The sequence below is a fragment of the Babylonia areolata genome, chromosome 7, assembly GCF_041734735.1.
Source record: "Babylonia areolata isolate BAREFJ2019XMU chromosome 7, ASM4173473v1, whole genome shotgun sequence".
Classification (NCBI taxonomy): domain Eukaryota; kingdom Metazoa; phylum Mollusca; class Gastropoda; order Neogastropoda; family Buccinidae; genus Babylonia; species Babylonia areolata.
In genome coordinates this window covers 10,673,552-10,686,448 of record NC_134882.1, presented here as the reverse complement: position 1 = coordinate 10,686,448, position 12,897 = coordinate 10,673,552, and the positions used below count along the sequence as shown (strand labels likewise).

General features: G+C 37.8%; 1 protein-coding gene across 1 annotated transcript in view; it reads right to left on the bottom strand.

Annotated features, from left to right (window-relative positions):
- Nucleotides 1-12,897, bottom strand: part of LOC143283699 (97 kDa heat shock protein-like) — a 31,022-nt gene that overhangs the window by 13,861 nt on the left and 4,264 nt on the right. The window contains exons 3-13 of the mRNA XM_076589942.1: nt 12,754-12,876; nt 9,404-9,503; nt 7,730-7,863; nt 6,577-6,827; nt 6,035-6,111; nt 5,380-5,531; nt 4,464-4,573; nt 3,029-3,162; nt 2,033-2,247; nt 1,410-1,526; nt 468-584 (exon numbers count right to left, since the gene is read on the bottom strand). Coding sequence (XP_076446057.1) covers nt 468-584; nt 1,410-1,526; nt 2,033-2,247; nt 3,029-3,162; nt 4,464-4,573; nt 5,380-5,531; nt 6,035-6,111; nt 6,577-6,827; nt 7,730-7,863; nt 9,404-9,503; nt 12,754-12,876 — 1,530 coding nt within the window. The remainder of the gene's footprint in view (nt 1-467; nt 585-1,409; nt 1,527-2,032; nt 2,248-3,028; nt 3,163-4,463; nt 4,574-5,379; nt 5,532-6,034; nt 6,112-6,576; nt 6,828-7,729; nt 7,864-9,403; nt 9,504-12,753; nt 12,877-12,897) is intronic.

The following is a 12,897-nucleotide window of genomic DNA, read 5'->3' as shown; positions in this document are numbered from 1 at the left end:
GTTGATTCCTGGAAAATAATCTTTGATTCAGATTTAGAAACAACAATTACACCATGGAATCAAATGCACTTTATCATCTGCTTAAAAGTACAATGTATGAGCAGCCATCATGCAAAATCTCAAGGAGATATTCTTACATCTGAGGAAGTAATCCACTTTTCTGTTTTTTTCTGTTTTCTTTTTCTTGTTCTTTGGTAAAAACTTCTTTTTTTTTCCATCCGCACACAGGAAACATAAAATAGTTAAAATGTTCAGCAGGCCAGGAGTTGGACAACAGAACTTGTTCATGAAATTTCATTCAGTGAAAGAAAATATGCTTTAAAAAAAATTATTAAAAAAAAAATATATATATATATATATATTTTTTTTTTTTTTTTTTTTTTTAAGAAAAGAAAAGAAATTGCCATGCACCCAAATCTCAAAGTCACCATGCCACCTTCAGCGCACATACACTGCAGGTTACTTACCTCTTTCTCGGTCAGCAGGTTGAGGGCATCCTTGGACAGCTCCGGCACCATGCAGTCGACCACGAGATCCACCGCCTTCACCTTGTTCTTCTTCTTCCCTCCGCCCTTCTTGTCCTCCTGCCAACACCAATCATCCAACCACTGTACCAGTCAAGTCTTCTGTTGCTTATAGCCGGCCAGCCAACACAACACAGGGCCGTATCAAGGCTGGGAACATTCTACTCAAAAATTGTTTCTTTTCTTTTCTTTTTTTCTTCTTTTTTAAATACTATCATCAATATCAATCTATCCCATGGAACCTGAGAAGAAATAAATGAATCACTTCTCCCCCCCCCCAAAACCACCCTGCTGACACCAATCACCAAACTGGTCAGTCACCCTTATGTTGTTACTTTTCTCTGGTTTCCCTTTGTCAGTCTTGTTGAACAATTCATCCCACAATAAAGGCAATGAGGGAAGAATGAAAATAATGAAACAGAAAATACAAAAGGTCAGCAATGTTAATGACAACTGTGGTGATTGCCATAATAATAAATCAAAGTGCTTTATTTCATCATGTCCTTTTGAGTTTATGATATTTTCTGAGGTGCAGACAAAGTGTATATGTTGGGCAGTGACAAAAAAATTCTGCAGCAAAATGCTTATGCATGTCATAATAACCCCTTCTCCAGTTTTTCTCTTCCCTTTTTTTTTTTTTTTTTTTTATTTGCTCTTTTTCTTTTTAATATTTCTATTCAATAATTACATTGTACAGAAGAATAGAAACACATATGAAGGACAATAGAAAAAACAACAATGACATATTATGTTGTTTTTTTCCTTTTCGACTCAGGAGAGATGTACAGATAACCTTTCTGACTCATTACCAAACAGAACAAAGGCTATGTACTGATAACCTTTCCAACTCCTTTACCAAACAGAACAAAAGCTGATGGACTGTACCTGCTTGTCTTGGGTTTTCTCTGGCGACTTGTCACCGGTGTTCTGTGCAGCGTTGCCCTCCTTGTCGTCGTTGCTGCTGTTCGCCTTCTCCGCTCCCTTGTCTGTCTGCATGGGCTCCTGAAAGAATGCCACAGTCCTCAGACACCGTCCTCACGTGACAGATCACATGCATGTGTGTGTGTGTGTGTGTGTGTGTGTGTGTGTGAAAGAGAGAGAATGAGAAAGAGAGAGTGTGCGTGTTTAGGTGTGTGTGTGTGTGAAACTTAAGGGCAGTAAAGTGTGTGTGGGCATGGGCAAGCATTTCATATGAATAATGAATACAAATATAACTGTTTGCATGCCTTCACACACATATGTATACAAGTGTTGCTTTTAATGTGTGTGAAATGTTTAGGATTGATAGTTACTATGTATGAAGACTGAGGCAACAGTTGTTGTTTTTCTGAATTCATTTATCCGTTTGTTTTTTTTAATGTCATCTCAAGTTATTCAGCAACACACACACTCACACAAACACACACATGCATCTCTATCTCTCAAGGACAGATCAGAAGAGGCCATGCCAAAGCCAAGACTCTTTCTCCTCCCCCCCTCTTCCCCCACCCCATACACATTACACACACCTCGTTGCTGTTCCCTGAAGCTTCCTTCTTGTCCTCCTCTGCATCCACGTCCATGGCATCATCCTTGGCGTCCTTGTCATCCTCCCCTTCCACAGGTTCCCGCATGCTGGCACTGGACACGCTGAAGATGCCGCTGCCGTTGACGCGCACCTTCACCTTCACCTTGGAGCTTTCTCCGTTGGGCTGGGGGGTCACACCATTCACCTTGAACTGACCTGCAGGACAGGCACCAACCCCGAAACCGAAAGTTACCGGAAGCTGCTGCTGTGGGGAGCCTGTCGTTTTATCTTCGGTAATGTTTATCTGTGCTATCCTTGTCAATCAAAAGAAATGTAAAAAAAATAAGAAGAAGAAATGTCAATTCATATCACAATGCTTAATCTATGGTGCCATTTTCACAAAGACCAGAGAGTTCTCTCTTCTTATTTGAACTCTTTGATCGCTGCACTATCAATAGGAAAAAAAAACTTGATGGCTTCTGATCATCTGTATCTGAATCATGTATGTTGGCATGAATTAATTCTGGTATTGTTAACAGTACTGACAGGAAGACTTGAGTCACAAATCCTGAGGTTCAAGACTACCTTCAGAGGGTCATTCTAGTGCTGCACATTCTGATCAAATTTGTATTGCTACATACATGCAAAGGAAGGCATGATTTCTGGTCCTAATCATCTTGGTTTCCAGGCCCAAAAGTGGAAACAACTCTTCTTTGTAGCAGACAATCCTAGCAACAAAACTGAATATCGATAAAGGATTTTCACTCTTTTTAATGCGTTTGTACTAGAATTTTTACATCTCAGGGATGTGCTCAATGAACACAGAGTCAGTCCTTTCCAAATTGTTAGGGACCCATATTCATGCATTTCCAGAGGCCCTGTGTGTGAACTATATGTGAATCACTGAATGGCAAAATAAAATGCATTGTAGCAAACTATGCAAGACACACACTCTGTAACATTATCCACTATGACGATCACTGCTTCAGACACTGACCAATCTGTGGTGAGGGCAAAGGAACATCAGCAGGCGTGGTGTAGATGGCAGTGAGCGCAAAGGGCTCGCGTCTGTAGAAGGTCAGCATTTTGGAGAAGGGAACCTGATGGAACTGGGAGAACACTTCAACCTGACTGAAAAGCAAAGGACACAATTCTTAAACTTAATTCTTTTTTTAATATGATAGGAAGCATGATCTAAGTCAATTAATTTTGAACATAAAACAAAAACAAACTAACAATGTCATTCATCACCAAAACTGGACTGACAGTAAAGCTGTGAATGTCTAGAAGAAGGAGAGAGAAAAAAAAGTAAAATGCTGGATAGATTAGGGTGAAAAATAGACCAAAAATCATTCTAAAATGACATATAAAATCTAATAGCGCATTTTTGTTTTAAAGAAATAATCTAGAGGTGACTGACCAGTTGTTTTTGCTTTTGCGATTAACTGAAAGTGAAATGTAATCTATGACAGGTAAAAGAACGCTACACTTTAAAAATCTTAACTAGTGCAGTAGTTTTCGTTTATCTGTTTTTCTTTCTTTTAGGCTAGTACTACGAAACCCCCCCAACATACACATACACATACACACTTTTTGACTTACTACATCAACAACCACTGTCCTGTTAGCAAAATATGCTGAAATACAGCTGAATAAAATTTAATTTATCACAAAGAGTAGGGTTGGGTTGTTTTTGTGTTTTCTTTTGTGTGTGTGTGTGTGTGTATGTGTACATGTGCGTGTGTATGTGTGTGTGTGTGTGTATACATGTGTGCGCGCATGTGTGTGTGTGTGTATGTGCGCGCATGCGCACACGTGTGTGTGTGTGTGTGTATGTGCGTGTATGTTGTTTAGTTTTGTTTTCTGTTGTTTTGTTTTTACTGCAGCAATGTCTCTGCCATGTCAGTGGCATTACTCCATGTGCAACTGCCATTGTCTCCATTATACTGGAGTGAGGACCGCCACCATGTCCCTCTAATACAAGACTTCCAAGAACTTGCTGACAATGAAGACCTTGACAGGGACTAACCGCAAGCATGGAAGTGGAGGGGATACTGAAACTGAGGTCACCATGAAAACAAGGCAATGGAAGCCACAGAATTAGTTAGAATTTGTTCTGTTATTCATTACAAGGGTGACGAAGATGGTGCTATGGCTTTTAGTTGAATCTGTTTTTTAATAAGTTAGAAGAAATGCAGGCGACCGTCTTCATTGGAACAGAGGAAATGCTGCTGGAAGAGAAAATGAGAGATAAGGCGACAGACTGGCAGGCCAAATAAAAATAAATAAATGAATTAAATTTTCAAAAAAGGGTCCATTAAAATGATGCTTAATCGATCATGTTCCAGTTTGCATGTTCAATAATTGTCAAATTGTTTTCTTTCTCTTTTTTTTCTTGACTGTTCTCAGTCCTAAGAACCAGCTGCACCCACCTGTCTTCATCCATCTGGTCCTGGGGTACCCAGGTGAGAGTGATGGGGTAGGCCTGGGTGTCTGTGATGCTAAAGTCTCGCACTCGGAAAGTGGGTGACAGGATGGCACACTGAAAAACATACCATCAACCACACTAAAGCAAAACAGAGGTCCAGCTTTTAGTTCTATGAATGTATTTGGCTATTATGTCCCCACGTCTCTCTCTCTCTCTCCACTGGCCCCACCTCAGATCTCACTGAAAACGATAAACAAGTGTAACAGCGTTCCCAAATATCACCAAACAAAATTCCATACTTTTTCCCAGAATTTTTCCAGAACAGTATGAAAAATGTTCATACCAAACACAAATCCACACTGCAGGCAAAGCAGAATGGCTGATATCCCAACATCAACAATAAATTTTCATCACTTTGTTCACTGGTCTTGTTTCCTTTTAAACACAGCAACCTCTTTGTTGAATGGCACTGTTCAACGGTTTATAAAAATTCCAGACCTTTTCCAGACCATGAGTGACAAAACGTATTTTCCAAGGTCCAGAAATAGTCCTCTCATTTTCCAAATACTTTTCCAGGTTCCTGTGACTCTGTACAAACCCTGGTTTATTACGGAAAAAGAAACAACTAATGCCCTGCAGAGTCTGTTCTCATTAGCTGTTGACTCCACGTCAGCTGGTTTTTTGTTTCTATTTTGTTTTGTTTTCTAGTCAGAAAACCAAGGAGTGAAAATGAAAAGTTTGGTTCTGTGATAGGAAATGGCTGGTTTTTGACGATTCTGATTCCTCTCATAGCATGGATGGTCTGAACAATTCAGGAAAAAACAAAACAGATACATGTCAGAACTCATTCAGCAGAAGTACACACAGCAGCTACCAGCAACCCACAAATGCAGCAAGGCATCTGCGATTTTCCATCTCACCTGCAGAGCACAACCTCTGGCCACCGCCTCATCAGCGTTGAGTGTAGTGCTGGGCTCTCTGCTGAACACCTTCGTCACCAACCGCTTGAATGCTGGGATACGGGACGATCCACCCAGTATCTCCACAGAGTGGATGTCATTTGGCTTCAGCTCTTTGAGTCATGGAGAGAAAAGATGATGGAAAGCGTTAAGTAACAAAATATCTCAATGAAATATGTATTACAAAAAAGAAAGAAAAACGAGAATGAATTCTAAAATGAAGGAACTAAAACAAAAATCTCTAAAACCTTAATAATCACAGAATATCACTAAAATCAGCTATAAATGAACTCTCTGGTTCCAGTTCCTAGCCTATCTACCTTGATCCCTTTTTTTTTCGTTTTTTAATTCAGGTTCTGACACGAACAAGCTGAATCACTCAGGTTGTAGACTGTCAAACTGCTCATGAACAGGTTGCTGGAAATGTAAAGTTATGTACGTAATTCTTGTAGACTACCCAGAGTTTGGGTTTGTTGTTTTTTGAAATGTACAAAACTTAACATCTTCCAAGAGTTCACATATTCAACATACTGGTACATTCTTCCATATCGCATTCTGACATAAAATTATTTTAATGTGTAAGGTAAGATGTGCACAGTGAAAAGGAACAACTCACTTGCAGCAGCAAGCACATTTGACAGCGTGTTTTCTATCTTCTCCAGCAGATGTGCACTCATCTCCTCAAATTGTGCCCTGAAAGTTATGAAGAGAAAAACCAGAAGATCAATAATAATCATGTCCACATTAATTATAATCAATAACAATATGTACAGAAGTGAACCTCTGTCAAGTCAATTTTTTGGATTACAAACTGTCAGACCACTAAACTGAAACCAGTAATTGTAAACAAATATCTATCAACCTTCGATATTTTTTTTTCCAGATGAGGAACTGTTATTCCAAACCAATAACAATGTTCTTCTTCATATGGACTGATTGAATGTGCTGGAATCTGTCAGTGGATATGAAACAACTCTCATCGGGCATCACAACTTCTGCAATATCTCTCACTTCAGCTTCTCCATCAGTACTCTCCATCCTAAAATATAAAGACAAGTTTTTAATTCCAGTTATGGTACCTAAGATTTCTTTTGTTTTTCAGCATCAGTTCTGTAACAATAAAAACCATACCCACATGGCAACAAACAACCCACCCACCTGCTCAGTTTGGAGGTCACGTCTTTGTCATCCATGAAGCATTCGATGTTGAGGGGGATGGCTTGGGTGTTCGCACTCATCAGCTTCTTCAGCTTCTCACACTCCTGCAGCAGTCGTATATAGGGCTTGGGTTTGCTGGGATTCTCGGCATCTATCTTGTACTTGGAGCGGAATTCGGCGCTGAAGTGTTTGGCCAGGACCTCATCAAAATCTCTCCCCCCTACCTCTTCGCAGAACGATGTGGCAAGCACCTGCAACGATTGATGAAGGTTGCTAGCAGCGCAAAGTAGTTTGCTGACTATGATCATGAACAACATGGCTGAATCAGTGCATGTTTGGAAAGAAGAGAATTTAGAACAAGAAAGCTAAATGACTGATGCCTGTTGCTTTCCAACTTGCTTTGATTCCTTATTCCATAAAACAGCTGCTTATTTTCTGTCTTCTAGTTCTAATATTGCACAGACCTGATTTGCTTTCCAATGTTACCACAACCCAAGCCTGATCATATAAATTGGTATATTTTCATTCCCAACCTATTTTGAATCCCCACCTGAATATATTAAACCTACCAGTACACACTGCTCTTCTATTTTGTTTTGAACCCTTCTCTAACACTATATGACAGAATGTTGTTGTTGCCATTCTTATTGTCAGTTTTGTTGTTGTTCATGTAGTTACTGTTCTTGTTGGCTTCGTTATCACTGTTGTTATCACTGTCTTTAATGTCATTCACGACATTCATTTTTCTTTATGTACACATATATTCATAATATAAAATATACATATAATTATAATAAATGGCTACAGATCTTCTTAACTCTTTCCATACGAACGGCGAAAGAGACGACGTTAACAGCGTTTCACCCCAATTACCACCATCAAAATATTGCAAGCAGAAGGCTCTTATACTGAAGAGGTGAATGTTGACAAAGAATACCACAATTCTGACGACGGAAGCTAAAGGTTGGGTCATTCAGACACCCACAGGACATCTGAGGTGTCTGTGTAGAGGAGAACAGAGGACTGGCCGTACTGAGTGAGTTAACGTGGTTTATCATAACATATGACTTAACTTCCTTTCAGTTTTACACACACGCGCACACACACACACACACACACACACAAGGTGACAATGGTATGATGAACACACTACCTTTAATTTTCCCTTGTGGAATGCACAGGCAGACACCTGAAGACCAGAAAAACCAAGGTCAGCGAACACCACAGTTCTGGGCTTCTCTGTCTCTGCAGGTAGATCTTGTTTTGTGATGCCATAGCCCAGGGCAGCTGAAACAAAGAGAAGACAGGGCATTTTCACCTTCAACACGGTTTCAAAAGTGATTTTTTTACCACCAACACTATTTCAAAAGTGAATTTTACCAACAGCACTGTTTCAAATGTGATTTTTACCACCCACTTGGTTTTAAAAATCATGTGAAGGCATCAATTCTATTAATCACTTAGTGAAAACAGCATTCAGTAAGAATAATAATGATAATAATAAAGGTTTGCAATTGTGCTGATTTTTTTTTTTCTTTTTAAGTATTGGACAGTTTTGTTGATTACCTTTTACATTATGCTTTATGATAACAGATAATACTTTTTTTCCTATAGGTGTTTACTGCTATAATGAATACAATGGCTTCTTCAAGAATACTTAATGCACAAAATCATTTTTCAAAACAATTCTATATGTATCTTCATGGCTAGCCATCTCAGAAAAGCAATCCTCAGATAACTTTTGAAAATGCTGTGTTATTTTTCAGTACCATTTCATATATGTCTTTGTGGCTGTTGTCAGAAAAGCAACCAGGTAATTTTTGAAAATTAAGAGACGCCCAATCCTTTTTTCGTATATATACATAAAGCAAACCTATCCATCGCTGAAAATCAATTTGTTTAAAAAGAGAGGGACAACAACAACAACAAATAAATAAATAAATAAACAAAAGAAAGAAAGAAAGAAGATTCTGGGATAACCAAGAAAGAGAATACTCTCTAAAACTAGAGACCAAAGCATCAATCTTCACACGGAACTGGGGACATTGAATTTTGTTTTTCTGTTTCAGCAGATGTACTGAACATCATAACTCCACATCATAATTCACCGCAACTCACAAACTAAAAAAAAAATTGTAGGAACCAAAAGACTGACAAATGTTCTTGGAACTTCAGTTTTCTACAAGTGCTATTTCTGGGCTGCAATTTGGATTCCTGCAGGCTACATTCACAGTATTTCTTTCAGAGGGCTTTCACACAGTGGCTGTTCTTACTCCACTATTAGGCAGACATACTCTGCCTTGAAGGCTTGTGCATGCCGAATGTGTTAATGTTTCTGGAAATCCACAAATGGAGATATCATAACAGATTCTTTAAAATTATGCAGGTATTTGATTTTCTGTGCGCATTGAATTTGCCACACATAAAGGATTCAGGCACTAGCAGGTCTCCACACATATACATACTGACACAGAAGACAAGAAGGAGGGAGGGGGATTGGAGGGAGGAACTCCCATCTCTGATCCATGAAGCGCAGTCAGGAGCTAGAACCATGACTCCATCCCCAGAACAGCACTCCAGTTCTCAAATCTGACCATCTAGCTGACATACCCATCAGGACTTCAGTTTTCTGTAGAAATATTAAGGGTGTTTCATAGCACAATTGACAGAAAGCCACAGACAGGTTATTAAATTCACAGAATCACGAGACTGTGATGATTTTAAATGGACAACCTTTAAAAAAAAAATTTTTTTTAATAAAAAAAAATGTGGAGCTTCTCTCCCCAACCCTGTTCAGTGCTTTGGCAACTCCCAAAGACAGACTTACCAGCAGTGGTGTCATTAATCAAGCGCAGACAGTTCAGCCCTGAAGCTACACACGCATCCATAAGTGCACGACGTTCACAATCAGTGAAGTATACAGGCACCTGAAACAAAGAATGATTACATAAGCACATTTATACAAACATTATGATTATGTTCAAGACATCGGAGTGTGCACACATGGGTCGATGTGTGAAATACTTTGATATACAGATCTATACATACTATGTAATACTTATATATATACTATAGTTATCTTCTTATATAGAGTCTAGCCAACCAATGTAGTTACCTCAATGCTGAAATTATTGAGAGGACAATTGTTTGTGTTACAATACCATATGGCATATCTTTTTTTTTTTAAATCTATAAAAGTATAAGAGGGACTTAAAAAATGGCAACACAACAACTACACAAGTGTCTATTCAATTACATTACTACCATTTATTTCCATCAAACATAAACTGAATTTTCTTCTTTTTTTTTTTCTTTTTTTTTTTTCAAATGTGCACTTTATTGCTTTTAGTTACGTGTGTCTGATGACTGTCTGAGTCTTTTGTGGAACTGATTCCTGATCATCATTTTACTTTTGTTTAATTCAATGTTGTTTCCCATAACGTCAACAGGTGGTCAAACCAAAGTGAACAAGAGAGGCAAGGTCTCCAAGACTCACTTGTAACATGTGCTGTATCCCGGTAAAGGAATCATAAAAAAAAAATTTTTTTAAAAGAGAGAGAGAGAGAGAGAGAGAGAGAAACCCGTTAGTCTTGTATCATATTAATAAGCTTTGAAAAAAAAAACAAAAAAAACTGCCTGCTAGCGGGATCAAACCACAGGTGTTCTGTTCTGAAATAAGTAGTCTAATCCCCAATGCTACACCACCGCTGACATCAGTGGACCAAATTTAATATTTAAAGCTGTAAGTCTTTTTTAGCTCAATAAAAACATATTTGAGGTAATAACATATTTAATTTTAAATCATGTTTTCTTATATCTTGATTATTTAAGAAATTCTTTAAACTCGGCCATAAAGAGGATGTTCACACATTGCAACATCTATAGATCTGCACAAACCAGTCCGACTACAGGCTTTGTAACCGAAGAAACATTTGGTGCAATATTTGTTTTATGTTCATTCCAGTTAATTCAGTTTCCACTTATGAATATCCATATGCAATAAACATGTCAATTGTGTAGTTAGTGTAACTATAGTACATATTCTGTCCAAACTTTGTATTTCTTTTCTTGTAATTGGGAACAAGAAAAACAATGTCATGCCGTCTTCTTATCAAGCATTCCGGCAACTGGGATAAGGTAATGGCGTTTCCGGATTCAGGAACCAGATTCAATGAAATAAACCATTTATGATCCGTAAAAATACAGCTTGATTCCAAAGACTTACAAGATATTATTTATATGACTATGAAGATTTTTTTTTCTACTATGTTTAAGCCAAATTTGGTATTGGCAGACAAAGTATTTTCAGAGAAAATGGCAATGTTAAAGTTTACCACAGACACAAAGACATACATGCAGACACACACAGACAACAGAACACTGAGTCAAAAAGCTTGTAAACTTAAATATTCTTCATTTCTTGTTATAGGTTTTTGGGTGTTGTTTGTTGTTGTTGTTTTTTAACTTGTAGTTGTACTGATATATATATATATACAGACTGTAAATAAACTTTTTTTTCTTTTTTTCCAGCTTATAAAAATTTCCACTAAGCATTCATAATTAATCTTTCTACAAAAACTTCTTTTATGCAATCTGCATTACAAAAACTGGGAAATGCTTAAATGTGGGTTTCAATTAAATCTGATGCAGGTAAAATTGACTTTTTTCATCCCATTCACTGATTCAGGGCAATTACATTAAATTGACAGACACTTATATTTTATTATGTAATAAAACATTGCACACACCTTCACACCAACACCACACTGAAAGCACACACATACAAATCTATAGTGCTTATAGTACCACCCACAACTCCATCAGAAAAAAAAACACAATCATTCAACACACACACACACACACGAAATAACAGTGTAATAAAAAAAAAAATTAAACAAAGGTCATGTTTTTAAAACACACTAAAGCAAAACAAACTGATGACATGGTACATCATTAAAACTAAAAGTCTAAAGGAGCTGAGAAGCAACAGATCATTATGAACACAAACTTAAATAGTCTAATAATCATAAAAATACATGAACTTGTACTGTACCCAAAACTTATATAAAGCAATGAAACAGAAGTAAAAGAACACAATAATTTCTTTTAATTATTTTAAAACTGGCATGAAAACAAAACAGCTAAAAAAAAAATCATTATGAACACAAACTAAAGTACCGTAAAGTTCGGTCTATAAGCCGCGACTTTTTACCCCAGCTTCAACCTCTGCGGCTTATACAATGATGCGGCTTATTTGCAGATTTTAATGATCCCGGGAGTGTCACGTTCTCGTCTATTCTTAGCTGCCCTTCAACTCACCAAAATCATGATTTCTGTCCATGAATTTTTGGATGAGCTTCAGGATAGTGTGCTAACTGTTCATGTTTTATAAATCAAATCCGCAAAGCCTTCAGATCAGCATTCAGTTCTACTCTGCTCAAGCGTACACCCTCATCATGCCGAAAACATGGTGTTATGCCTGTGATGCAGCTTTCAAATTGAAGGCGATCGACCTAGCAGACGACAGTGCAAGCGACGAACCAGCAGCGACCTCCACCTTCATGTTCATGAAGTGAAAGCGAGGCTCAAGTCAGTGACAAGATGGCGGAGGAAGCTGTGCTGGTTCTTTTAACTCAGACACTGAAGATTTTAGTGGATTCAGTGAGCAGGATGATGTTGAATAAATGTGACTATCCCTAAATTATGGATCTTATTTTCGTTGTGTTTATTTATTATTTTTTTGTGGCACTAGCAGTATTTTTGCTTGCTTTTCTTTGTGTTCTTCCTGCTTGTGTTTATTTCATAACATACAGTATCAACAGCTTTTCTGTAGTATCAGTATATGTTCCGGTACCGGAAATAAGTGCAGCTTATAAACCGGTGCGGCTTATGTATGTATAAAGTTAAATTTTTTCCAAAATTTAGTGGGTGCGGCTTATAATTATATACCAGTGCACTCAATAGACCGAACTCGCATGAAAACAAAACAGCTAAAAAAATGGGCTTTTTTAAATATGTTTCAAAGCCATATTCAAATTTTAATAAATACTGTATAATGATGTTCACCATTATCTATCTTTTCATGCAAATGAAAATTTACAGTCAGTACTATCGTGTAACCGTCCAAAAAAGATGTGTGATGAACTGATTCAGTTTTCTATAACTGTTTCAACTCACCGAGATGACAGCGTCAAACACTTTGGTCTTCAGAGCTGTCTCTGCTGTCTGTTTCAGCTTGGTCAGCAACATGGCCTGCAGCTGGACAGCACTGAACAACTGTTCCTCTCCCATGTACATCATCTGCAACGATCGGTTAAGCCA